Genomic DNA, 26,906 nt, shown 5'->3' on the forward strand with positions numbered 1-26,906 from the left:
CACTAGTTACCTAATTAAGTGTAGGATAAAAGCTTGGATATTATTTGTTCAAAACAAGGTGCATTTGTAACATTGAGCTAGTTTCAATTGCTGTTAAACAAACAATATCACAGACATTAAAATTTAATGTTTATAAGTTAGCATATGGAATTTCATTTTTCTTACTTTACTTATCGATAAATTTGTTTTTTGACACATCTTTTGCTTTTGTTTCTCAGTCCATTTTTCTATCCCTCTCTCTATTTCACTTTTTTAATATGGTCTTACAATAAATTTATTATTCAATTATACATTTCCTGGTTTGGACTCTGCAGGCCATAATAGCATTCACCATTCTGTTCTCCTGCATCCCAATTCTATGTGGATAATAGTCCACTGCATTGGACGCTGAAGGATCATAACGTGCCTATGAGAAGTCTATGTCAACATAAAAAATGCGATGTGTCATATATTTGCAATTGAGTCCAAAATCCAGGCCATTCTGTGCTTTCAATATTTGTTTATGTTGGCTGTAATGATGACATTATGCAGTTTTATATTTTTAATATTTTACTGACAGTCATAGTTGGTCTGAAATCCAAGATTATACATAGCAAGATTTTCATCATCCAAGGAGTAATTTTATAACAATGCATAAAAAAAGTGTTCACTTTCATCCAGCTTACCAGTATAAGGGGCCCTGGATTTGCAAATGTCTAATGAACGCTAGTACTTAAAAATGTGATCTCATATAGGGATGTATTAATATTAATTTTAACGGTTGGACATACAAACATTTTTTCGTATTTGTGAACAGCTATTTTATATTGTCCTCCAACTTATATTGTCCCAAGTTCCAACTGTACAAATGGACTTGCCAACAGACTCGAGCAGAACAGAGTTGTAACCTAGGGAGTTGCTTGCATGTACTTGTAGGCACTAGTCTTAGACTGGTAAATTCTAAGAAAAATCACTGAGAGAAAGATAACCCTCTAGAATTCGCATAATACAGACCAGCAACATTCTCATTACGTATTTACTGAAATATTTCAGTCCATGGGATTATGAACCACTTGAGTCCTGAATCATCTTCGCAGTTTTTACATCATAAACATATTACTGCTAATTGGTAATTGTGGGAAAGATTAAAAAAACTGAACAGCAAAATATTTTGTCAACTTGAATAAAATATTTTAATATATCATTATCTGAGTGCAGAACAAAATATCAGAATTCTTTCAAATAATAATTATAACAGAGAAGTCCTAGTTTGAATGCTATATTTTATATATATATATATTCCTTGCAGGTCGAGATAAGTCCTTTGGAGAACGCAATTGAGACAATGCAGTTAACAAATGAGAAGATCAGCAACATGGTTCAACAACACATGAATGATCCAAGTCTGCCTATTAACCCTCTGTCCATGCTGCTGAATGGAATTGTCGATCCTGCAGTGATGGGGGGTTTCGCCAATTATGAAAAGGTTTGTTCATTAATTCTTTTTTCTCCCTTTTGTGTTTAACAATACTGATCAAAAAATTATGAAACTTTTTAAAATTGCTATATTTTTGAAAAACAAGATTAATGTTAAGATTATCAAAGCTATTGATTAATAATTTTTCACTGGTACTTACTAGTTTTAGCAAGGTCATGGATAAATTAATTCCCATCTCAACATATTTTCTCTATATACAATACCTGTTAGAAATTCTTCATTGAATGTTTAGTAAAGTTAACGAGAAGTTTGATTACCCCATCCCCACCACCATGACCAATCAATCATATATTTACAATCATTGTAGTACCACTTCCAGGTATGCTAGGTCCATAATGAAAACGCTACTTAAAAACAGATTTTCAATTGTTTTTAATAAAACCACTTCAACGTGTTTTGTTTTGATGATAGGCATTCTTTACGGAAAAATACATGCAAGAACACACTGAAGACCTTGAAAAGATCGAAAATCTGAAGGACCTCATAGCCTGGCAGGTAAATTCTCTTTGATTTTAACATGCAATGTTGCTTGTCTGAAAGGAGTAAACCAACATCACCTGGTTCAGAAAATTAGCATTACATTTTTCTTGGTTAAAAAGGTTGTCTTCATTTTATCAGACAGAATAAATATCTGAAGAATATTAGTAGATAATTTCACATGAGACTACTTTTTCTCTGTCAGTGTTTTATTTTTTCACATCATAACCTGCAAATTCATTCGTAACCTGTTACACTTCAGTAATGTCGGTAATAAAAATGGAAGAAAGGTTATCTAAAATGGACTGAATTTCAGCTAAACGCCCTTTTTTCTAGAGATTTAGAAACTATTTTGGAAAACAAACAAATTATTTTAAAATGCCAACCAATTATGATATTTATTGATTAAAAGAAATCTGCCATCTGTCCAAATTAGTGGGATATATAAAAAGTTCTGTTTGTCGATATGTTTATTTATACGTTAACATTATTAGTGTGATTCAAAATGCTTCAGTGATTCTTCATCATGTGTCTCAAGTTGTGTGGAGCATTTCAGTTCTTAAGAATGATCGTACCTTCCCAATAGCGATGCAATAATTGTCTTTAGCAATAAATAGCTGTAAATGAAAAGTTAGTGCATAACAACAAAAACACAAATTACTGGAAAAAACTCTGCAGATCTGGCAGCATCTGTGGAGAGAAAGCAGAGTTAACATTTCGGATCCAGTGGCCATTCTTCATAATTGATAGTATCTCGGAATAGGTTAGTATTTATGCAGAAATTGGGATGGGGGGGGGGCGGAATAGATGAAGATAGGGCCCAAAGAGAGAGAGAAAAACAGTTGGATAGAGAAAGGAGTGGGTAGGGGTCAGCCTGAGAGAATGAATAGCTGCTAATGGGGGCTAGCTGGCAATGGGTTGTTGTGGTAGCTGCATATGAATTGATAAGACCTGGTGTGTGGGGATTGGGGTAAGAACATGGGAGAACGTGCTCAAGCCCTAAAATTGTTGAATTTGGTACTGAATCCAGAAGGCTACAGAGTTCCCAAGTGGAAAATGAGATGCTGTTCTTCCAGCTTGTGCTGAGCTTCACTGGAGCACTGCAGGAAACTGAGACAGAGATGTTTGTCAGTGAATACGGGGAGGTGTTGAAGTGACAGGCAAATGGAAGCTCAGGTCATTTCTGAAAGCAGAACATAGGTGTTCTGCAAAGTGGTCATCCAGTCTACACTTCATTTCCCCAATGTAGAGGAGACCACATTGTGAGTAGCAAATGCAATAGACTAGAATGGGTAAAGTGCAGATAAAGCACTGCTTCATTTGGATGTTGTGCCTAGGGCCTTAGATATTGCAGAGGAAGGAAGTAAATGGTCAAATGTAACATCTTCTGCAATTGCAGGGTAAGATGCTGTGGAGAAGTATTGTGAGAGAAGGCAGAGTGGACCAGGGTGTTCCAGAACAAATGGTCCTGGTGAAAGGCTGACAAGGAAGGGAAGGAGAATTTGTGCTTGGTGGTGGCATCTCACTGGCGGTGATGGAAATGGTGGCAAATGATCATATGGATGTGGATGCTGGCAGGATGCTAGGGGGATTTCTTGCTGTTGTGAGAGGGAAGAGAGGGACGAGAGAGGGCTGATATGTGGGAGATGGATTGGACACAGCTGAGGTCCCTGTTAACCTTGGTGCTGCGGAACCCTCAGTTGAGGAAGAAGGTGGACATTTTAAGAGGCCGTCTTGTCGAAATTGGCATCTTCTGGGCAGATGCAACAGTGACGGAGGAGCTGGGAAAATGGAAGAGTCTTTACAGAAAGTAGGTGTGAGGGTGGAAAACCACAGCAGGTCAGGCAGCATCTGAAGAGCAGAATTGACATTTTGGGCATAAGCCCTTCATCCGTGAGGATGCGTAGTCAAGTTTACTCTGGGGGTCAATGGATTTGTAGTGGATATTGGCAGCCAGCCTATCACCAAAAATAAGAACAGAAATATTGAGGAGTGGAAGGGAGGAGTCAGAGATGGACCTGGTGAAGGTGGCAGTGGGATAGGAATTGGAAACGAGATGGATAAACTTTTTCAATTCTTCCGAAAGAGGAAAGCAGCACCCATGAGGCCATTGATATACTGGAGGAAGAATTGGGGATGGGAACTGGAGTAGGACTGGAACATGGAATATTCCACTTGCCCCACAAAGAGACACTTGTAACTGGGACCCATGTGGGTACCCACAGCTACACTTTGACCTAAAGAAAGTGAGAGGAGTTAAAAGAGAAGTTGTTCAGAGTGAATCAGGCAGAGGAGGAAAGTGGTGAATGGGGACCATTCAGCCCTTATTTTCCAGGAAGAAGTGGAGAGCCCTCAGACCATGCTGATAGGGGATGGATGTGTAAACGGATTGCACATCCATGGTAAAGAGGAGGCGCTGGAGCCCACAAACTGCAAATTCTAAAAGCGACGTAAAGTATGAAAGGAATCGTGTGGGAATGTAAGTAGCGAGGAACTGGACAAGAGGAGAGAAAAAAACGAGTTGAGTTTTGAGGAAGAGTTCTGTGGGGCAGGAGTAGGCTGATGCAATGGGTCTGCCTAGGCAATCCTGTTTGTAGACTTTGGGAAAGATATAGAAGCAAGCTGTACAGGGTTCAAGGACTATGATCTTGGAGGCAGTTGGGGAAGATCACCAGATGAAATGAGGTTCCTGACCCTTGTGGACACAGTAGCCTGTGTTCCGTGGTGGAGTCGTGGTCATGGAAACTGTCTGGCCATTCTCCTGTTCAGTACTTATCACTACTTAGTAAACCATGATATTAAGTTCTTTTTCCCATTTTTACAATCAGCTCTGCAGACAATTGATCTATTCCAGCAGCTTTTCATTTTGTATCTCATTCATTGCTGTTTATATCTCTGAGTCACTAGTATTTATGTGCGGTCTAATGAATTCAACATCAATATTGCTTTCTTCTAATGCAGTCTTCTCATGTTTTCACCCTGTATGCGTATAGCTCCAAGGACCTAGGTTCAATTCCACCCTTGGGTGAATGTCTGTGTAGAGATTGCACATTCTCCCCGTGTCTGTGTGGGTTTTCCATGGGTGCTCCAGTTTCCTCCTACAGTCCAAAGATGTGAAGTTAGGTAGATTGGCCATGCTAAATTGCCCATAGTGTTCAGTGATGTCCAGGTTAGGTCCATTAGCCATGGGAAATATAGGGTTACAGGGATAGGGTAGAGGGATGGGTCTGGGAGGGATGCTGTTCGGAGGGTCAGTGTAGACTTGTTAGGCCAACTGGCCTGCTTCCACACTGTAGGGATTCTATGGATTCTGCAGAGCTCTTCAATATGCTCCTTCCATTTTTACGCTTTTTTTTGTAAGTGTTTGTTAATTGAAAACCTTTCTAATTCTTTTTGTTATTTTCTACCCTTTTACTGCATGCCCTTAATCTCCTTTCTTGTTGCATAAGGAAGGTTTACTTTTCCTAGCTAATTCAATCTTCGAGTGTGGTACACTGTTCTTTAAAGGTGTTCTCATTCCTTTTCTCTAGTTAACTCATTATTAAAGTGTCTATTTTGCAATATGCCTTCAGTATTAATGTTCTCCCTTTTTTTCCATCCTTCCATTCTTTGGAATATTGTCATATTGACTTTTTTTTCTCTAAAATCCCAGCAGTTTTCCCCTCTTTCCTTGATTCATTCTTTAATCTTTATTCATTCATTCATGCTGGTGATATCCCTTTTCTAACTACTGCTTATTTTCTTCACTTACGAATTCTTAATTTGTTTTTTGCAATCTGGGTGCCACCGTTTTCTGCAGATTCTTTGACAGTCAGAATATTTCAACTTTTACATTTCCATTTTGACTGACAACTAGTATCATTACTAAAAGAGAAGGCTTTAAAGGTAGAATAGCCTTCTGGAATGGTTGCTGAAAGTGACCCTTAAAACAGTTTAATCAAATTAATCAACTATGCCTTAAAAACTGTTTAAAGTTCAGGAGTCCACGATGTGTTAGAATTTTTTTCATCACCCTGAAGTATTTCAAAAGCATGGGTAGGGATTGTACCATTACCAACAATAATTTTGGACACCGTGCGGAGAATCGTGTTCTTAGCCGATCTTGTCTGGCCGACATGGGCGATAAAATTTACGATGTGTTGGTGTTGGACTGGGATGGACAAAGTTAAAAACCACATAACACCAGGTTATAGTCCAACAGGTTTATTCGGAAGCACTAGCTTTCAGAGTGCTGCTCCTTCATCAGGTGGCTAGTGGGGCAGGATTATAAGACTTGGAAATAGTTCATTTTGCCCATAAGATCTGAACTAGTGTTATGCTCCACACGAGTGTTGTCCCCACTTCGTTTTATCTTACCTTATCAATATCTTCTTCAGTTTCAATTCACCTTAAATGCATTTAACTGTCAGAAAAAGAGTTTCTTTTGAACTTCTTATTGGATTTATTACAGTTTTGGGGATTGTCGAAAAAATACACAATTATAAATTAAAACACTGAAGGAAAGTTTGGAACTGAAAAGTGTTCATTCTTCGAGAGACTAGGCTAATCTTATTTCAATTAATATTTATTAGAAGAACTGAATGAACGTCTGCTCAGGGACATGATTAACATTATAACAAAAAATACAACTAAATGTGTTATGCAGTGTGCGGGTTTGTAAGCTAATTCACCATGGAAATGTTATAAGATGGAAGGATATTTTCGCACTGACCACTTCTGGATGTTTGAGGGTGGTGTATGCCACCACTGTTCTTATGTTTTAGGTTACGATGGTAGTTTGAATGCCAACCTGCATTTTTGAAAAGGATGCCACTGACTTTAGATGAGTGTCCCTGCTGAGTCTACCATTTAAAATTTGGAGTTAGCCAATCTGTTGCAAAGAACTAGTGTGCAGTCTTGAGGTACAGTTTAACTTCTGTTCCTTTTGATTTCCACCTGGTTAGGGGATGTTAAAGCTGAGGCCCAAACCATTGGTGGGTGGCATGGTGTCTCAGTGGTTAGCACTGCTGCCTCTCAGCGCCAGGGACCCAGATTCAATTCCAACCTTGGGCAACTATGTGGAGTTTGCACATTCTCCCCGTGTCTACGTGGGTTTCCTCTTGTGCTCCGGTTTCCTCACAAAATCCAAAGATGTGCAGGTCAGGTAAATTGGTCATACTAAAATTGCCAATAGTATTCAGGGATGTGTAGGTTAGATGCATTAGTTCGGGGTAAATATAGAGTAATAGGGGAATCGGTCTGGGTGGTTTACTCTCTGGAGGGTCGGTGATGACTTGTAGGCAGGCTGGTCTATTTCCACGCTGTAGGGATTCTGTGATTCTATCTGAGCACTTTTAGGACAAGCAGAACCTGAAGTCTGAAGCTACTGTACTTTAATATAAAAGGGTAATGGCAGGCAATATTGTGAATTCCACTATCCCTAATGCATTGATATTGCATTATTGGAGAATGTAGTCAAAATTGGATGTCAAAATCAACCCAAGAAAAGGTAGCTACATTTGCTTATGAAACAGTCTTATGCTTGTGGAAATTGCATTGCACTGTGCACAATGCCGTCTACCCAGTAGTGAGCACTAAACATTTATGCTATATCAGAGTTATTGAGATTGTCCAGTGGTTTTGCACATACCATGATTTGAATCAAGAATGGATTTCAGTTACAAAAGCTGTCTTCACAATGAATAAAGTTCTGTCATTACACAGTTCAATCTTTTTTTTTGTGTGCGTGGGAGGGTTTCTGACCTTTTAATATAGCGTTTAAAAACATATTTGGTTTATCCCTGCAGCTGTACAAATCTGCACAAAGTTCCTTCCACACATCTCTATTTGCCATCTACCCACGCATTGTTCCATGCCCTTAGTCATGCAAGAGAATACTAGTGGGGCACAACCTCCCACTTGTCATCAAACCATTTTCCAAAAGTATGTGAAATAAAAATTTGCCCACGTGTTGTGATTTCTTGGACTTTCAGATTGAGAGAAATAAAAACATGACCTATAAAATAAAATCTTGATCCAAAAAAAATCCACAAAAATCATGCTGATTACATTTTTTTCTTTATGCCAATCAATCAGCTATTTAAAAAACAAATTAAAATGGAAGAATATTTTACAAAGAAGATTTGCTGAAGTGGTCATTACTATTGTATACATTTTGATGGAAGAGAGATGTGATCTTTTCTGTGGTGTACGGTATAAATGACCTACTGTATTAGTATTCAGGTCTGGCAGCATTTGTGGAGAGATATTTCAGGTCCAGTAATGGGTAGCCATGGGTACTGAATATCGCTCATGAAGAGTTTCATAGTTTATGGTTTTATTTTAGTGTTTCGATAGTGTTGCTTTTGATTTGAGTTACAATAAAAGTCTTAAAACTTGAAAACTTGTGATACTTTAAGCCATTCTTTGGACTTTTGAATTCTTGTTTTAACAATATTGTTTTATCAGTCTGTCCAAGGAATGTGACACTATTGTTGAAGAATTCAGTGTTAGTTGCATAACAGTAGCTGGTGTCAAAAATGAAAATATTGCATTGGAGTTGTAAAAACATTTCACTGAAGTTGAAGTTAAAGTAATTTAATGTGAGTGTATTATTGTGTTGAACTTTGCAGTAGAGAGTATTTGGTGATAGGACTGGATGCAGTCAACTGAAAAATGGACAGAATTTGCTATACTATAATCATTTGCTTGAGCATACAATTCATTTCTTCACTTAACATTTAACTTAAAAAATGTAAAGATACAAAAACCAACACACTGCACACAACTAAAATACATTATGTGAATTTATTTCACTATAAGCCAGCAATGCAGTTAAAATACAAATTTGTTTTCAGGCTTGAAAGGAATACTCCCATGACAAGAATTCAGAACAATAGGCTTAAAATAACTTGAAATATATACCTTGTAATGCATATCCCTTTGCCAAGAAAGAGAGTGAAAAGAGAACCACTCATATTTAATTAATAAAAACTAAACATTTTAGTTTCTTGTACTATATATATGAATAGAGATCAATAATTAGGCAGCTTGGTTTGCTTAAGCCTGAACATTAGAGAGGTTAAAAACACGTGGTAATATATTAATCTGATCTAACTGGTTTTTAAAAGTTGGAAAGATAATTAAAATGCAGCAAATAGGTGCCTAGAAATATTTGTTTTGTATTAATATGAATAACATTGTAAAGAAATTGACAGAAAAGGTTTAAAATAGACATGTGTTGGAAAACATACAGTTTTATCCCTGCAGGTGATGATTTATGGCTGATAATATTGACAGTTCGAGTTGACCGATATTATTAAGTTTATCGTCAATCCTGTTTACAGGTTGAACTAGTGTTCTCTGAACAGGTATCCTGTTTGACCATGAACTGTTTTTCCATTCTGACAACTGCTGTATTGCCAAAACCGCCGGTTTCCACCTCCATGTCTATATTCATACCTCACCTTTGAAATCTTTATTCACATCATCCTATGAAAGCTTTATTTATCTCAGCATTCTCTCTGCTGGCTCCTGGAACTCTACCCCATTCATTCTATTGTTACCTAAAACACATTGGTATAAAGCTTCCTCTTTAGATGCAAATGCAAGGCGTGCAATTCAAGTGGGACAGCACATTGGCTGACAGCATCAGGGACCCAGCTTCAATTCCAACCTTGAGTGACTGTGTGTGGAGTTTACACATTCCCCATGTTTGCGTGGGTTTCCGCTGGGTGCACCAGTTTCCTCCCACCAAAGATGTGCAAGCTAGGTAGATTGGCCATGCTAAATTCCCCATAGTATTCAGGAATGTGTAGGTTAAATGCATTAGCCATGGGAAATGCAGGTTATAGGGTAGAGGGATGGGACTGGGTAGAATGCTGTTCGGCTGCTCGGTGCGGACTTGTGCAAAATGGCCTGTTTCCACACTCTGGGGGTTGTATGATTCTATGCACTAGTTTGCTGAAGTGAAGTTAGATTTGTACTTCTTGGGTAATCACAAATATAAAAGCTTTTCCATGAACCAGCGCCTGAGGACAGTGCAACAACATAGTTGTATTATATATGTGTGGAGAGAGAAACAGTGTTACTGTTTTGAGTCCTATGGCTCCTTGGAACTGAAGAGAGATAGAAGTACAACGGGTTTTATATTGTTGCAAAGACAGATTACACTGTGTCTGAAAGTAAAAACATGAAAGCAACCAAAAAGAAAATGCTTGCTGTCCCGAATTTGAAGTGTTACAATTAAGCCCAACTTCAGATCATAAATACTGTCCCCTCTTTTTGATTTTATTTTGCCAAATGCCAACTTTTTTCATGCTTTTACTTTCAGATAGAATTAGTCTTTATTCTACAATTAATAAATACTCTGGATCAATCCTTTGTTTCTTTATTACTATCATTACCACAACCTGGTGCCTTTGTTCCCATGACATCTTTGTCCCTAATGTTTCTCACCCTCCAACCTAACTCTAACCATCATTTTAACCTCTCCATAAACACTGCAAGAGCTATTGAATTTCACCAATACTTTGTTTCTAATGCATTAAACTTGGATCTTTTCTGGTATTTTTCAATACTTCTTATAAGTTCCCTCACAATTCTCTTATTTTCTATAGTGTTTTGAGAGTTTGGTGATGTGAAAGGAGATGTACAGGTGTAAATTATTGATGTGGAACAATGACATCATTGTGCACTTTTAAAAATCATTTAGATCCCATTCTTGAATGAAGGCGTACGAATTCATGGTGAGAAAGTAACTGAAGCATTGAGACCCTTCCATGAGAGATTGGAAACCTGTTTCAAAGAATTAAAAGAAAAAGTGGAGAAGCAATATGGAGTCAAATCATGTGTACGTATTATTTTTTGATTCATACCATAGATGAAGATGGTCCACTGAAGTTTTTCTCTCAGTTTTCAGTCTGAGGCAGAAACATCAGTGTGTCAATAAAAGATCATTAATCTGAAATTTTAACTGTTCCTCTTTCCACAGGTGCTGCAAGACCTGTTGAGTATCTCTAGCTTTTATTCTCTCTATTTCACATTTCCAGCATTCACAGCATTTTGCATCATTCCATTTCTTGGTTCTTTAAACATTGAGATAAGTAATAAAACTGTAAGACACTGTAAGCTAACTTGTTTTGTTCATAGTTCGTGCTGCCTCAGTTAGTTCAGCTACTTCCTTGCTCATCGAGCTTTGAATCAACACAGAATAGTAATTTGCCTAGTGATTGACTTCCTATGGGCAAGTGCCTCACTGTTCCACATGTCTTCATAGTGAGTCATTGTAACTGAAGAATCACTGTGTGATGGCTAATAGGTTCAAATTGATATTAACCTGTTAGATGTAACATACTATTGCATCAACACAAAGGCCTCTTGGCATTTAACAAGCTTTTGTTTGACCCACCGAGAATATGTCTTTAGTAATTGTTGCTATCTTAATCTGCCACATATGTAAGTTAAAGTTAATGGGTAGAGATCATTTCAAAGTTTAAAGTGCAAGCAATCCAAAAAAGGAAGCTATGTGGTTAACATGCCTCACAACATTTCTGCTTTTTCCCAAGAAATCAGGATACCCCAGACTACTATTTCCCTCAATGACAAAAGACTACCATTGAATCTCTTCCTACCATTGTGGCCTTTGATAATACTCCCTCTTCCGGACCAGACTTGATCACCACTAAGTTTACCCTCTGTTCTGTTTTCTGAGATTCCTCTCTTCTGGCATCCACCCAATGATCTCTTACACTCCCAGTGAACCTATCCTATGTATACTACTTACTATCATTGGCTTCAACACTTCAAAAAGTGTGGTGCTGGGAAAGCACAGCCGATCAGGCAGCATCTGAAGAGCAGGTGAGTCGATGTTTTGAACATAAGATCTTCATCAGGAATTCCTCATTATGCTCGAAACGTCAACTCTGCTGCACCTTGGATGTTGCCTCACTGGCTGTGCTTTTCCAGCACCACATGTTCTGACTCTGCTCTCCAGCATCTGCAGTCCTCACTTTCTCCTCCTTCAATACTTCAAGCAGATTTCCTGCCTGAAACAGCCCACCATACATCCTGCCAGAGTGGGCAAGACCTCCACAGAAACTTATGTAAAGGAACCTTGCAGCAAAATTCCAGAGGACATTCGTGAAACCCACTCTTCTGAACTCTTCTTCCTCTCACCACTTGCCAGTCTGCCATCACTCAGCAGTGGCTGGGTCCCTTGCTGCTGATGCCATGCTTCTCCCCAAATGTCTTGCCTGCAATATAACAGTCGCCAGTAACTCCCAGACAGGGATGCACACTTTCCAGACCGTGGTCCTTCATCCCTGGGAAGGTCCACAGCTGACTCTACGAAAGTGGTCTTTCCTAGTGGAGGTGACACTAAGGGTCTCACCAGCTCTCCAACTCATATACAAAACCCCTTGGTTGCGAGGTATATTATACACAGGTGCAGCATGAAAAGTTATCAATCATACTTTGCAAAACAAAAAGCAGCTACTGCTAATCATGAATGAAAAAGACATTTAACCGACATACAAAGTACTTAATAATTAAAATATCTGTAAATCTCCCCAATCTGTAGTCTATTGTTGTTTTCCCTGCATTGTACATGCTAGAAGGTTTAATTTTCACCATACTCTGGGTCTTAACCTGACTGCGCCTGTGTGCAGACAAAATAAATGGCAGCAGCAACAAGAGAAAACTGAAAGGTTTTTCTTTCTGATTGCATTATGTGCAATTTAAGACAGTTGTTTGGAATGAAATTATTTTGTGTCAAAGTGAAGAATACCAATGTTCACATTATGGTTAGAAAAACATTAAATAAGATGCATTGATTTTGAACATTGACACTGCAATTAATGTTTCAATCCATCATAACAAATTACCATCACTTTAACATCTATAAAGTATTTAGATTCAGTGTGTGATACTTATAAGCCAGACGGAGTCTTGTTCCAAAATATATAGTTTTATTTTACTTAAAGAAACAGCATCCAGGCATAAAATTAAAATATACAAAGCATTTACCTCTTAAAGCAATTATACAGTGACTAAGTTCTGGGCATACAATTTGATAAATGCTGCAAAGTATCAAGGTGATCAGATTCAAAATAGCTCTGTATAATTTGAGAGGGTCCATTTTCACTCCCAAATATATTCTAACATCTATGATCCCATCAGTTATGTTTGTTGTTTCTTCCTGTGCAACCATCTGTTCTTTTCTGAAGTAACCTGCACCATTCACTAACTTTCCAGATCTGCCATATCAAAAAGTATAACAAGAATTCCTGGTGTTTGCTTACATCAAATGCTCCTCGGCTGTGCCTGATTTCACAAGATTTCAGACATTGGTTAAATTGTAACATTCATATATTCAACATTGTTCTAAAGTTGAAGCTTTTTGGGAGTCTGACAAAACACACTACTTAGATGTTAATAGTTGGAAATAAAACACTGCAACAAAATCTACATGTTGTAAATGTAAACCTAAACGAACATTAGCAAGAGTTAAATTCACTGAGAGAACTCAGGAGCAGAATTTCATTCATGTATATAATTGTTATAAACAGAAGCAAGTTTTTTTGGGTGAGAGGACATGAAAGTAAGAAATAAAATGCTTACATCTTAAAGCAAGATACTTCAAATTCATAATGGGCAAAAGTGAAAAAAACCATAAACAGAAAAACATACATTAGGAAATAATCCTAGCAATCAGAAAGAAATGACAGGGTCACTGGTGTGATCCAAACCTCCTTCAGCAATGAAAAGCTAAAGATGGTCAAGCATTTTAATGGATTCATGAAAATACAAAGCTGGGATGGAGAATAAAAAGCAAACACTATATGAGATTTTAGGAAGGGAACCAGAAATGTTACATGATGTGATATATTAAAAATTCACATCGTGTTTAAAGTTTTATATTATACGAATAATGTAGTATTTGACCTAAGTTCATTTGCAGTATTTTACTACCTGTCAAGAGAGCTACAAGAATGTATAAACTCAAACTCCGAGAGGCCCTAACAGCCCACCTGCTATCCTACTGGAGATCTCATACTTTCTGTTAAGGAATTTACTGCCTTTTGGACGACAGTGTTTCTGCTGTTTAGTGCTGCTTCATTATTTGTATAAAAATAGTTTCTCGACAGTTTCCAATAAATTGGCAGGGGGTTGGTAACCAGAAATCAGCTATAATAATTTCAAATAAAGATAGGCAAAAGGGAGGAGTTTTATAACGGAGCTGTTAAATTTTACTTGAAAGAGTAATGGTAGCGAATTAGGTAGTAATGAATCAAAGGGAATTGGATATGAACTTGAAAAGTAAAATTTGCAGAGTAATGGGGGAAAAGCTGGGCCATTGGTGACTCTTTGAGATCACAAGGCACTGTGGACCAAATTGATCCCCTCTGATTTTGCAGACACAAGAATATGATCATAGTGAGAGATTTTAAGGTGTGTCTTCACTTTTCCAATGCAGATATTCCTCCAAAGAAATTTGATCCCCAGTCTCCCAACTTTCAATCCATCAGCTTGTACTCTAATCCCCAATGTCCGGTCTATTTCTTGCAATATTCTGAAATCCAGCTTCCTATTCTTTATACCAGCCTCTGATCACCAGTCACAGAAAGTATCACTGTTTATGTTGTTTTTCTTAATTGTTTGTTTAGGATCACAATCTAAGTGTTTGAACAACTTTGGAACAAAATTAGGAGTATTATTTAATAACTACTTAATATTTATTTTCTAAGTGGTGAAGTAGAAAACACTTCAATTGTACTGTCGAAAGAATTCAAAAAGAGAGCATTTTAGATTCATGACACATAATCAGACATTTTTAACTAAGTCTTAATAGATATCGATGTTCATGAGTAAAATATAAGACCACTCAAGTTTGAGTATTCATAGTATTTTGAATTTATTTCACACATAACCCATCCTTTTCTCAGTGAATGGTTTCCATACAAAACCATAATTGAATGAGAAATGCAAAATACATCTGTATATATCGTAAACAGCCTGACCCAGTTTTGCTCAATGACTTAATGTAATACTTTAATTTGTGCAAAATGCAATATTTCCCTACGACATAAGGCGAAATAAAATCAATTAACACTGCATTTATAGTCCCACGATATAGTCGTACTCAATCAAAATTTGTAATTTGATAATAGGTACTTTCTATCTGCAGTGATCTCTCGTAGCAATGGGGAAAAATATCTAACCAAAGCCAGTTACAAAATCCCAACTTGAGAACAGCATTAACTGTAGATAATAAGAGAGAGTTTCACCAGTCTGCAGGCAAAAGCAGTTTGGTCCTTCCTGAAAATCTTGGGTGAAAACTGTGGAAGCTGGAGTGAGCATATCTTTCAGATGATAACCCTCATTATGCAAATTAGAATGCAGTGATATAAATAGAGCCCAGATTGGCATTTTGAAAGATAATTAGACAGCATGTGTGCTCTGCATACTCCCAACAGTAATAGCTAAAGAGGATCCAAAATAGTAAGTGCAGTGTTATTTTTATGGGTTAGGAGTGCTGGAGTGCAAGATTAATCTAAGCTACTAACACCCAATATTCCCACCCCACCAGATCCACCTTGTGATACCTGGCAGGCTGTAGTGGGTGCCTGCTCAGAATTTACAACCTTTAGGGAGCCAAATAATGATGTAGTACACCACCTTAGTTAGACAGCAATAACAAAAGTCCAGCCCAGCATTACAAGAATGATAAAAGATACAAATAGACTGAGCAGGTTCTGTCAATTCATTTTAACATTTAAATATCTCAGTGTTTTATTGCCTTTGTGCTATTGTCAGCAATATCTCTGAATCTAGATCTTGAGTTTGAGTCAATTGGTGGAATTTGATTAACTTGATGGTACAGGTTAATTATCCGGTACAAGACAGAAAAGCTACCTTAGAACACGTATTCTCTTTCAGACAAGACAGTAAACTAAAGCCCAGTTTGCTTTTTCAAGTCTGTGTAAGAAATTTTTCAGTGCTATTTCTAATGTCATGGATAATATTCTATTTCAACAACTACACCAATGCAATTGTTCATTGTTCTTTATTTTGTGTATACTGCTGCTGGATATATCTATTTAACAATGGCCAATGCACTCAAGATAATTGACTAACTATGTTCCTTTGAGACAACATAATATTGTTAAGCAGCTACATGAATGCGAATATTTAACTTCTTGCGTTTTCTGTTTTCCATGCTAAACCATTGTCACAAATGATGGGTTGAAAAAATGTGAAGAGCTCTTAGCATCAAATCTTTGATCAGCTGCTACTGTGGCAATCGCTATTCACAGAGTACATTCATCAATAAATTAGATATCCAAATTGCTGATTTAACCAATAATTTCAATCGTTAAAACAAAAGTTGGGATCTTAGCAGTGAGAATGGGAGGACCTGATCAAATGATCATCCCAAGTGAAAATTTAGTTTGTACACTTAAACAGGACAACTGTGGATCTAACCCACTGAAGCCAATGATGAGGAACCAAACTTGACACGCAACTCATCATATTGCTTTGCTCAACAAATGTAAGTTGTCAGATGCAAAGCTTCAATGAACCTCCTAAATTAAATTTTCAAAAGTAGTAAGTTCCTAAACGTATTGACATGATCTGGAATGCAAGGCCTTACCTTTATAATTATGTTCTCATTCATCTGTGTTTTTTCCCCAGATTAGAATTTCTATTATTGTCATTCTGTTACTAGTTATCTCATTAAATTTTGTTCATTGCTCAGGCACTTACGTGTAGAGAAAGAAATACTTCTTAATACAAAACTCCTAGATCTTAAAAAAAATCACTTTTCACACTTTGAAAAAAGTTGCTTAAACAAGTCAACAGAACTTGAATTGGGAAAGGGGGAGCAATAGCATTTGGCCAGTCTTAACTGGAACTGCACAGGTGCCAGTTCACTGGCATGTAGTAGACTTAGGTTAGATTCCCTACAGTATGGAAACAGGCCCTTCGGCCCAACAATTCCATACCAACTCTCCAAAGCGTAACCCACCCAGACCCATTTCTCTCTGACTAATGCACCTAACACTATGGGCAATTTAATATGGCCAATTCACCTGACCTGCACGTCTTTGGACTGTGGGAGGAAACTGGAGCGCCCAAACAGAGCAGGAAGAATGTGCAAACTCCACACAGTCAGTCACCCGAGGCTGAAATCAAACTTGGGACCCTGGTGCTGTGAGGCAGCAATGCTAACCCCTGAGCCACCGTGCCGCCAGAAGTTTTCATCTGAATTTTTTGTTCTTACCAACTGTTCCTTGCAGCAGGCCACGACACTAATGGCCCCAATCTTTTTTTTCTGTATGTTATAAACTCAATACAATAAATATCAAATTGGGTAATACCACCACAATGATCTTGTTAGACACTTAACAGCATCACATGCATTGTCGGAAATTATGTACTTGGGTCACTGTTCCAAATGACTTTCTGAACCTTTATAAACAGTTAAATTATGTAACTGAAATGAAAATCTATCTGCTTCTGTATTAAAAGGTCTAAATTCTTAACATGGTATTGTACATGTTTACCGCACCGCAAATAAGCAATGAGAAAAACTTAAGCCAGTCCAAACGTTCAACAGAATTGCATTCAGTTAAAGAATAAAAACTGAAAAGAAAGATCCATAGCTTACTAAAGATTTTCTGTTTCCCTAACTGCCCTTGAAAATTGGTGATGAGCTGCTGTCTTGAGGTACTGCAGCCCATCTGTTATGGCTAGAACCACAATGTCTTTAGGAAGGGAATTCCAGGGATTTAGAATGATGGAATATGGATATATTTCCAAGTCAGGATGGTGAGTAGGTTGGAGGGGAGCTTGCAAGTGGCAGTGTTCCCACGTTTCTGTTGTCCTCGTCCTTCTGGATGGAGTGATCATGGGTTGAGGAGGTTCTATCTAAAGATCTTTGGCAAATTTTTGCAATGCACCTTATAGATAGTATAAACTGTTACTATTGAGTGTCGGTGGTGGAGGAAATGGCAGTTTGTGAATACGGTACCAATTAAGCAGGCTGCTTTGTCCTAATTGGTGTCATAAGTGTTGCTGGAGCTGCACTCAACCAGGAAAGTGGTGAGTATTCCATTGCAACCCTACCTTACCTTGTAAATGGTGGAGATGCTTTGAGGAGTCAGGAGGTGAATTGCTCACTGCAATATTCCTAGCCTCTGACCAATGCTTGTAGTCACTGTAGCTTTATGGTGAGTCCAGTTGGTGTGCCACAAGGATCGGTTGAAATAAATAGTATTAGATTAAAAGGGAGAGGCTTATAATTTTGCAAAGAATAGTATTAAGTATAAAGATTGGGAATGTTTTAGAAACCAGCAAAACATCATTAAAATATTGACAAAAAGGGGAAAGAGGTAGAACGTGAGAGTAAACTAGCCAGGATTATAAAAGCTCTCACAATCTTTTCTTTATAAAAATGTTAAAAAGGAAACATGTAGCCACAATAAACAATAGTCCCTTAAAGCAAACAAGACAAGTATCATGGGGAATGAAGGTATTGCATAAATATTCAACAAATATCATGTGTCTGTCTTCACAGCTTAGAGCTTAACTTCATTGTAGTAATAAAGTTTAATATAAAGTCTAATAAGAATGGGGAATCTAATGTAATTAGCATCAACAGAAAAAATGCATTGGAAATATTTAAGGGAATAAAAGTCAGTAAATACCAAGGACCTTATCGCCTACAATGGCCTCAGGTTCTACAAAGTACAACTGCAGAGTTGGTGGATGTACTGGCTGTAATTTCCCAAGTTTACCTAGATTCTGGTTCAGTCTACCAGATTGAAAATTATAAATTGTAACCTCACTATTCCAGGAAGAAAGAAGAGAAAACAAAACAAGTAAAACAGGCCTGTAGTTGGCCTGACATCAAGAATTTACTGGAATCTATTATTAAATACTTAACAATGCACTCAAGAAAAGCAAAGTATGATTACGACAAATTAACATGGTCTTATAAAAGGGAAAATCTGGTTGACAAATTTCTTTAAGATTTGAAGAATAGGATCAGTAAAAAATAATATGTCTGAATTTCCCCAAAAAAATCAATAATGAGCCACACAAGGGCTGGCAAGATGGCTCGGTGGTTAGCACAGCTGCCTCACAGCACCAGTTGGCGTGGCATTTGCACATTATGCCCATGACCAATCCTATCATTGTAACCCTACATTTCTCATGGCTAATCCGTCTAGCCTGGACACTATGGGCAATTTAGCATAGCCAGTCTACCTAACCTGCACATCTCTGGATTGGGCAAGGAAACCGGAGCACCCAGAGGAAACCCATGCAGAGAATGTGCAAACTCCACACAGTCACCCAAGGGTAGAATCTTGTTCGGGTCTCTGGCACTGTGAGGCAGCAGTGCTAACCACTAAGTCACTGTGCTGCCTAAATGATTGGGAACAAGGTTACATGAAATCTAATGTTGGGAAGTATGAGATTATATTTGAATTTGTAAATGTTGATGTTCAGAAAACTTGGGAATATCGGTACATGGAACATCAAAAATTAGCATGCAGTTACAACAAGCAATTAGGAAAGCAAATGGCATATTGGCCTTTATTGCAAGGGACTTGGAGTCCAGTAATAAATATATCTTGCTGCAATTTTATGAGATTTTGGTGAGACCATGCCTGGGATGGTCTCTGTGCAATTTTTGACTGTGCATTGAAGAAGTGTTGTGGAAGTTTATTAGATTGGTCCCTTGTGCAACAGCATTATTCTATGACAGGGTAAGTAAATTGTTTTGTGTTCTCTAGAGTTTAGAAGCAAGGCACTCTCATTGAAACATTCAAGATTTTGAAGGGAATTGACAAGATCGATACTAAGACATTGTATCGCTTAGCTGGGGAATCCAAAACAAGGGGCCACTCAGTTAGATCTGAGATTAGAAATTTCTTCACTCAAAGTGTTAGAAATCTTTGGAATTCTTCACCCAAGAAAGTTATTGATGCATCATCATTGGATATATTTAAGGCAATAATAAACAGGCCTTTGGGGTCTCAGGGACTGTAGGGATATGTGGAAAAAAGTGGCAAAGTGGATTGAAACCTAAGGTCGACCATTACTATTTTGAATGGCAGATCAGACTTGATTGGTCATAAGACCTTCTCCTGCTCTTATTTCTTGTTCTTTACGTCACTGTTTTTCATATATATCTTTTAAATAAAAAAGATTATATGTAAAATTCTGACTGAAAATTATTTTATCCTTTTGAAATCCTATTGCAACCAAAAAAAAACAAATACCAACTTGACAGCAAGTGCAGAGGCGCTAGATGTACAATGTCATATACCAGTGCCATCTTGTCTCTGAATCCTTTTGCAAGGATCCTGCCTTGAAGAAGTTTTCCTCCTCTCTCTACAAGAATCTCAGGGAATCCCTCTCCCACTGCAACTCCCAGGTCATTTCCTCTTCCCTGAAGCTCTTCAACCATGTCCTGAAACAGACTCGCTACCACAACCACATTTGCTTCCTCAGTGCCTGCCTCCATAAACCTATCACCTTCATCCCCACCCCCATTCACCCATTGTACTCTTTGTTACCTTCCCCGACCCTCCTCCCTGACCTATCACCTCCATCCCCACCCCCATTCACCTATTGTACTCTATGCTACTTTCTCCCCATCCCCACCCTCCTCTCATTTATCTCTCCACCCTGCAGGCACTCTGCCTCTATTCCTGATGAAGGGCTTTTGCCCGAAACATCGATTTTCCTGCTCCTCGGATGCTGCCTGAACTGCTGTGCTTTTCCAGCATCACTCTAATCTAGAATCTGGTTTCCAGCATCTGCAGTCCTTGTTTTTACCTATTTTCCCATAGCCGAAGGGCTAGTAAGCAAGGAGTCCTCAGTCCAGGTAAGTTAACAGCAAATTAAGGGCAAATGTGAAAGACTGCCTGGAATTTTCCAGTGAACCACTGGGGCCTCTGCAGTATCAAGAACTGGCCAGCTGCTAGAATATGACCTCCCCATAATGGATCAGAGGACCATCACACCAGGTATATGTTGTAAGGGTTTCCCTGCCTACCTGGTTCCCCATTCACAACAGTAACCTGGCTGCTTTGGTTGCACTTTAATTGAAAAGTTATAAAAATGTTGAGGAAGCAGCTCAAGAAGCAAGTACCCTCTCTCTCGTACTCGTACTACAAGCTCTCCAGATTTGAGAGCCTAGCTCCCATTCTTAATTGATGGTGCACCCACCATTTGGTCGTTAATTGAAGTAAATCAGTGTTTGGTGATTGGCAGGATCAGGACCTCCACTTGACCACAAATCTAAAACTTAAGATCCAACCACACATGTCAAATTTGTGAAGTGCTTTTTTCAGTGAGTTATTGCCATTTTGTAGCAACATGCACTATCCATATTTCAAGTGGGGTTTCATTCTGGACTACTCATCCAAACTGAATTAGGTATATTTTCAGTAAAATCATAGCAATGTAAAATGTTGATAACATTGTATAACGCACTCCTACTGTAGAAATTGTCCTTTGTTTAAATACAGGCTGACAAGAACCAAGGGTTAGAGTTTAGGGATGAACTAATTGAAGAGATTAAAATCATAAAAATGTTACAGTAGAATAATTACAAATAAACTACTTCATCTAGGGGAGCAATCCTGATGTAGATAACAGAATCATTCAATTGGATTTAGGACATTTAAGAGTGAAATCAGGATCCAGTTTTTACACCAAGGTCATGGAAATCTAGAACCCTCAGCCGCAAAGTTTTCTTGTGCTGCATATCAATTAAAATTTTCAGGCCTGAAGTTTTGAGTTAAGTAAAGGTATCCAAGAATATGGATGAAGGTGACTAAACAATATTGAAGTACAAACCAATTATGATTGAATGGAATGGTGGAACAGACTCCTTAAGACTGCTAGAATTTAATTGATTAAACCTGCACTGTTATAATGCACTGAGGTCCACCCTATCCATGAGGATTGCGGTTTATAGGATTGTACAGTGAAATTCTTTCACTGGAGAAGAGAAGATTTTGCAGTGACATGATTTTCATTTTTAGGATCCTCACAGTCTAGAGTATGAAAAGCTCTTTTGTCTTATCCAGGAAATCAAAGTAAAGGGCATGGCCCTCATTTGAAGGGGAAGAAGTTCAAAATAAAGCATAAGTGCCTGAATTAGTTCATTCAATGCAAATTAGATTCTTGTTCAGAAAAAAATTATAATTTGGAGGTTAGAAATTACACTGTAAACAAAGGGCTAAATATTGTGGGCCAGTTTTGCAGTGCATTTCTGAGGCCAGTGAGAGGACTTCAGGTTATGGGTTAGAGGGGAAAACCCAGCATTTATCCTGCTTGAGTCTTGAGGAGATAAGAGAAGTGAGGACAGCCTCAATTTTGACCACCTTTTAGGATTGAGCCCACCTACATGCCCACAAGTGTAATTATATAGTCAAAGCAAAAACAGAAATTGCTGGAAAAATTCAACAGCACTGGCAGTATCTGGGATGTGAAAGTAGAGTCAACATTTCAGGTCCAGTGACCCTTCTTCAGAACTGTTCTGCAAAAAGATCACTGGACCCAAAACATTGACTCTGCTTTATCTCCACAGATGCTGCCATATCTGCTGAGCTTTCCTAACGGTTTCAGTTTTTGTGTTTGATTTCCAGAATCCATAATTTTTCAGAATTTCTTTGTTGTTTTGGGGTGTTTGATTTAACTTTAATTGTAAGAATTGTCAATTATAGGCAAAAGTGAGTAATCCTGATGCTGGAGATCAGAGTCAAGATTAGCGTGGTTCATCGGGAATCTGAACGGCTTTTGCCCGAAACATTGATTTTCCTGCTCCTTGGATGCTGCCTGACCTGCTGTGTTTTACCAGCACCACTCTAAACTTGACTTAAGTCAACTATAACCATGGGCTGGAGTTCTAACAGATCTTTCAGTCTTGATTAGCTAAGAGACCGCAATAGGTATTACGTACCTAACTGCTGTGAGTTCATTAATTCTTGCTAACCTCAGTCACTGTGCGTGGTCAGTGGCATCCTGGAACTCATTATTAGCTAACCAGTGAATGAACAGCATACTGTATTAGGTTGGCTAGATTTATTGTTGGTTTCTCAAGAGCGATGGCCATCTCATCGATATCATTTCCTGTTGTTTCCTGACTAGTTATTAGTCACTTATGAGAACATCCTTGTCATTATAGCTTTTCCCTGTTGGTTTAAAGCGCTCTGCTAAGATAATGAAGCATTGCAAGGTGATTTATGTTTGCTTATGACAAATTGATTTGCTCAAGTGTTCCAGAGAGTGCCAGAGTCTATCGATATACTTAAAGGAATCATTTGTAAAAGTTTGACTTCACAATTGCTGCTGATGCCTGAAACAAGTTAACTAAAAAAAGCACTTGCTTCATTCTCCAGATATGTAGGGTCACGCAGCAAGAATTAAATCTTAGCAATGTACAAAACTACAACTTAATTCCAAAGTGATGTACAAATATAAGCCTGTAACATACTTTTTTTTAATAACAGCTTTCTCTATTAGGCTATTGATGTTACAAACTATGTCAATTAAAACATAAGCAGTTCCACTTCAGAGTATCTTTTGTTTGTTTAAATTCATGATAGCATGGGGCTATATGGACACTCTCACCATTGACATGCTATAGCCATCCATCAGAAGATCAAAGGTGGGGGTGTTCAGTGGTGATTGCACAATGTTCAGCACCACACACAACACCTCAGCTACTGAAACAGTCCATGTCTATATGCAGCAAGAACACTCCACCTATATACATTCTTCATCATCCGATCCAAGATCATTTCTTGCTAAAATACTAATTCCATCTCATACAAATAAAGCCACCACACCATTCCTCCCTTCTTCCGTGACCTTTCAAACGGCCACATAACCTAGAACATTTAGTTCCAGTTTAACTTTGATTTCTATAAGAACTAGATATCATCTAGATTTGGGACGCTAAGTACCAAGCACCAAATGCACAACATGATGCACAAATGCCAGGCAATCTCCAACAAGAGAGAACCTAACCATTGCCCTTGATATTCAACAACATTACAATCACTGAAACCCCATTGTCAACCTTGTGGGGTATACTATTGACAATAAAAGGAACTGCACTGGCCGTAGAAATACTGTGACTACAACAGCAAATCAGAGACTTGACTTCTGTGATGAGTAATACAACCCGTAATTCCTCAATGCCTTCTGCCATCAAAAAGTCATAAATGTGATGGAAAAGTTTCCTGAATGAAAGCAGCTCCAACAACATTCAAGAAGCTTGGCACCATTCAAAACAAAGTGACCCACATCATTTACACACTATCCTCGATATTCACTCCATTACCCACTAATGCACAGTGGTAGCAGTCTGCACCTTTTATGCGATGCACTGCAGTAACTAACCAAGGAAACTCTTGATAGCACCTTTCAAATCCGTGACTTCTACTATCCAGAAGGACATGGACTGCAGATACAAGAGAAAACCACCATCTGCAGGTTCCCTTCCAAGACTCACACTACACTGGCTTAGAATTATTCCTTCACTATTGCTGGATCAAATCCTTGAACTCTCTCCTTATTCATACTTTGGACTGCCACATTTCAAAAATCATTATTAGTGCCTTATTGAAGGGGAGTAACAGTAAATGCTGGCCTTGACAGTGACACACTTCCCATGAGTGAATAAAAAACATTAGACAGATATCAGACACCCACACAGAATTACACACGCATTAGTTGGATAGCAAATGTCAGTAGTTTTTTCAGATAGCATAATATTACAACTCAGTATTAAATATGTAAGTACATTGCCATTGTTGTCTTGACATGCAGTTTGTCCACTAAATGGTATCATCTGTTCGGAGTTTTAGCAACTACTTGGCTCCTACCTTAACTGAAAAAACAAGGCTGTCTAAGAACATGTTCTCAAACTCAGCAAGGCATTTGGGAGCTACTATTCCGAGGTGTACATTTCTTTATTCTCAATAAGATGCATATCAGCATTCAGGGTGAAAAAGGGAATGATTTGCATATTGCACCAATTTGTATTTCTTACACACTCTTGGTGGATAAACCAGATCTATTCTAAGTGTTATATGTTTCTGACTTGTGTTCACATTCAAGGAGTTGAGGAAACCTTAAAATATAGTTAATCTTGACAGCATAGTATGTTCAGAAATTGAATGTATTTTTACATGATGAATATTTTACTCCCAGCCTATAAATCCAGACGAGCGCAGAGGAAGCCGGCCTCGTTCAATGGTACGATCCTTCACAATGCCGTCAACTCCAAGACCTTTATCAGTTGCATCAGTGTCCTCTATGTCATCTGACAGTACCCCGTCTAGGCCTGGTTCTGATGGGTATGTTTGAGAGTTTACATGATTAACTTTCTGAGAAATGTGATGCATACGAAGACAATAATTGTTACTGAATAAATTGATTTTCATGTGCATGATGAGACCATGAGTACATCCCGAGCAAAACCTTTTGTCGGAAAGTAATGATGGAAATAGAACTACAAGGCATAAAATCAGCTTTATGAGAAACAGAAAATGTCTTTAATTATTTATTGAGTTCTTTTTGGCATTTATTTGAGGCTTACTTATCATTGTTTGATCTATCTGGGAAGGAATACTGTGGTGAGCCTATCACCAATGTCTTTAAGGAACATCTACATTTGCCAGCCCCATTGTCATAGTTTTGGGAAATAAGGGTTAAAACTCCCCCTCTGCCCCATTGAACTCTGAATATTGAAATAGCTTGTCACAAGCAAGAGCTTGGATTTCCACAGATGCTAAAGTACCCTAAAGGATGAGGGACTAGGAAAAATGATTTTCTGGCCTCATTCTCCTGATCTGTACTGAGACATATTGTCATAGAGTTGTACAGCACGGAAAAAGACCCTTCAGTCCAGTCAGAGCCTGCTAACCATAATCCCAAACTAAACCAATCTCATCTGTCCGCACTTGACCCATATCCCTCCAAACATTTCTTATCCATGTACTTATCCAAATGTATTTTAAATGTTGTAACTGTACCTGCATCCACCACTTGCTCTGGAAGTTCATTTCACACATGAACCACTGTCTGTGTCAAAAACATTGCCCCCTACTGGTGCCACATTCTAATGAGGCTCGGAATAGAGAGTGAGTGCAGCTGAACATATGGCCGCAGGGCTGGTTTAGGACGGAGGGCTTCAGATATGTGGATCATTGGGATACCTGCTAGGGAAGGTGAGACCTGTACAAGAAGGACGGGTTGCACCTGAACTTGTGAGGGTGGGGGTGCACCAATATCCTGGGCGGGAGGTTTGCTGGAGCTGTTTGGGAGGGTTTCAATTAGATTGGCAGGGGGTGGGAACCTGAGCTACGGATCAGATGATGGAGTAGGTAGTGAACAGCCAGATACAGCGTGTAGAGAGTCTGTGAGGAGGGACAGGCACTTGACAGGGAAAAGGTGCAGTGAGTGTGATGGGTTGAAGTGTATCTATTTTAATGCAAGGAGTATCAGGAATATGGGTGACGACCTTAGAGTATGTATCAATACTTGGAACTATGATATTGTAGCCCTTACAGAGATTTGGATATTACACGGCAGGAATGGTTGTTGGCTGTTCCAGGGTTTAGGTGTTTCAAAATGAATTGGGGTGGTGGTGGGGAAGGTAAAAGAGGTGGAGGAATGGCATTGCTAATCAGGAATAGTATCATAGCTGCAGAAAAGGAGATCATTGAAGTGGGTTTGTCTACAGAATCAGTATGGGTAGAAGTCAGAAACAGGAAAGGAGCAGTCACTTTATTGGGAGTTTTCTACAGGCCCTCAATAGCAACAAAGACACGTAGGAGCTGATTGGGAGGCAGTCTCTGGAAATGTGTAGAAGTAATAGGGTTGTTGTTATGGGTGAATTTAACTTCTCTAATATTGATTGGGACCTGCTTAGTTCAAATAG

At 38.4% G+C, this 26,906-nt stretch overlaps 1 protein-coding gene across 3 annotated transcripts in view; it reads left to right on the forward strand.

Annotated features, from left to right (window-relative positions):
* The window catches only part of dock1 (dedicator of cytokinesis 1), a 577,688-nt gene that overhangs the window by 524,998 nt on the left and 25,784 nt on the right, over positions 1-26,906 (forward strand). For all 3 annotated transcript variants that reach the window (XM_072557588.1, XM_072557587.1, XM_072557589.1), the window contains exons 45-48: positions 1,289-1,465; positions 1,889-1,972; positions 10,647-10,784; positions 25,175-25,320. In XM_072557588.1, coding sequence (XP_072413689.1) covers positions 1,289-1,465; positions 1,889-1,972; positions 10,647-10,784; positions 25,175-25,320 — 545 coding nt within the window. The remainder of the gene's footprint in view (positions 1-1,288; positions 1,466-1,888; positions 1,973-10,646; positions 10,785-25,174; positions 25,321-26,906) is intronic.

Source organism: Chiloscyllium punctatum, chromosome 38, assembly GCF_047496795.1.
Source record: "Chiloscyllium punctatum isolate Juve2018m chromosome 38, sChiPun1.3, whole genome shotgun sequence".
Lineage (NCBI taxonomy): Eukaryota > Metazoa > Chordata > Chondrichthyes > Orectolobiformes > Hemiscylliidae > Chiloscyllium > Chiloscyllium punctatum.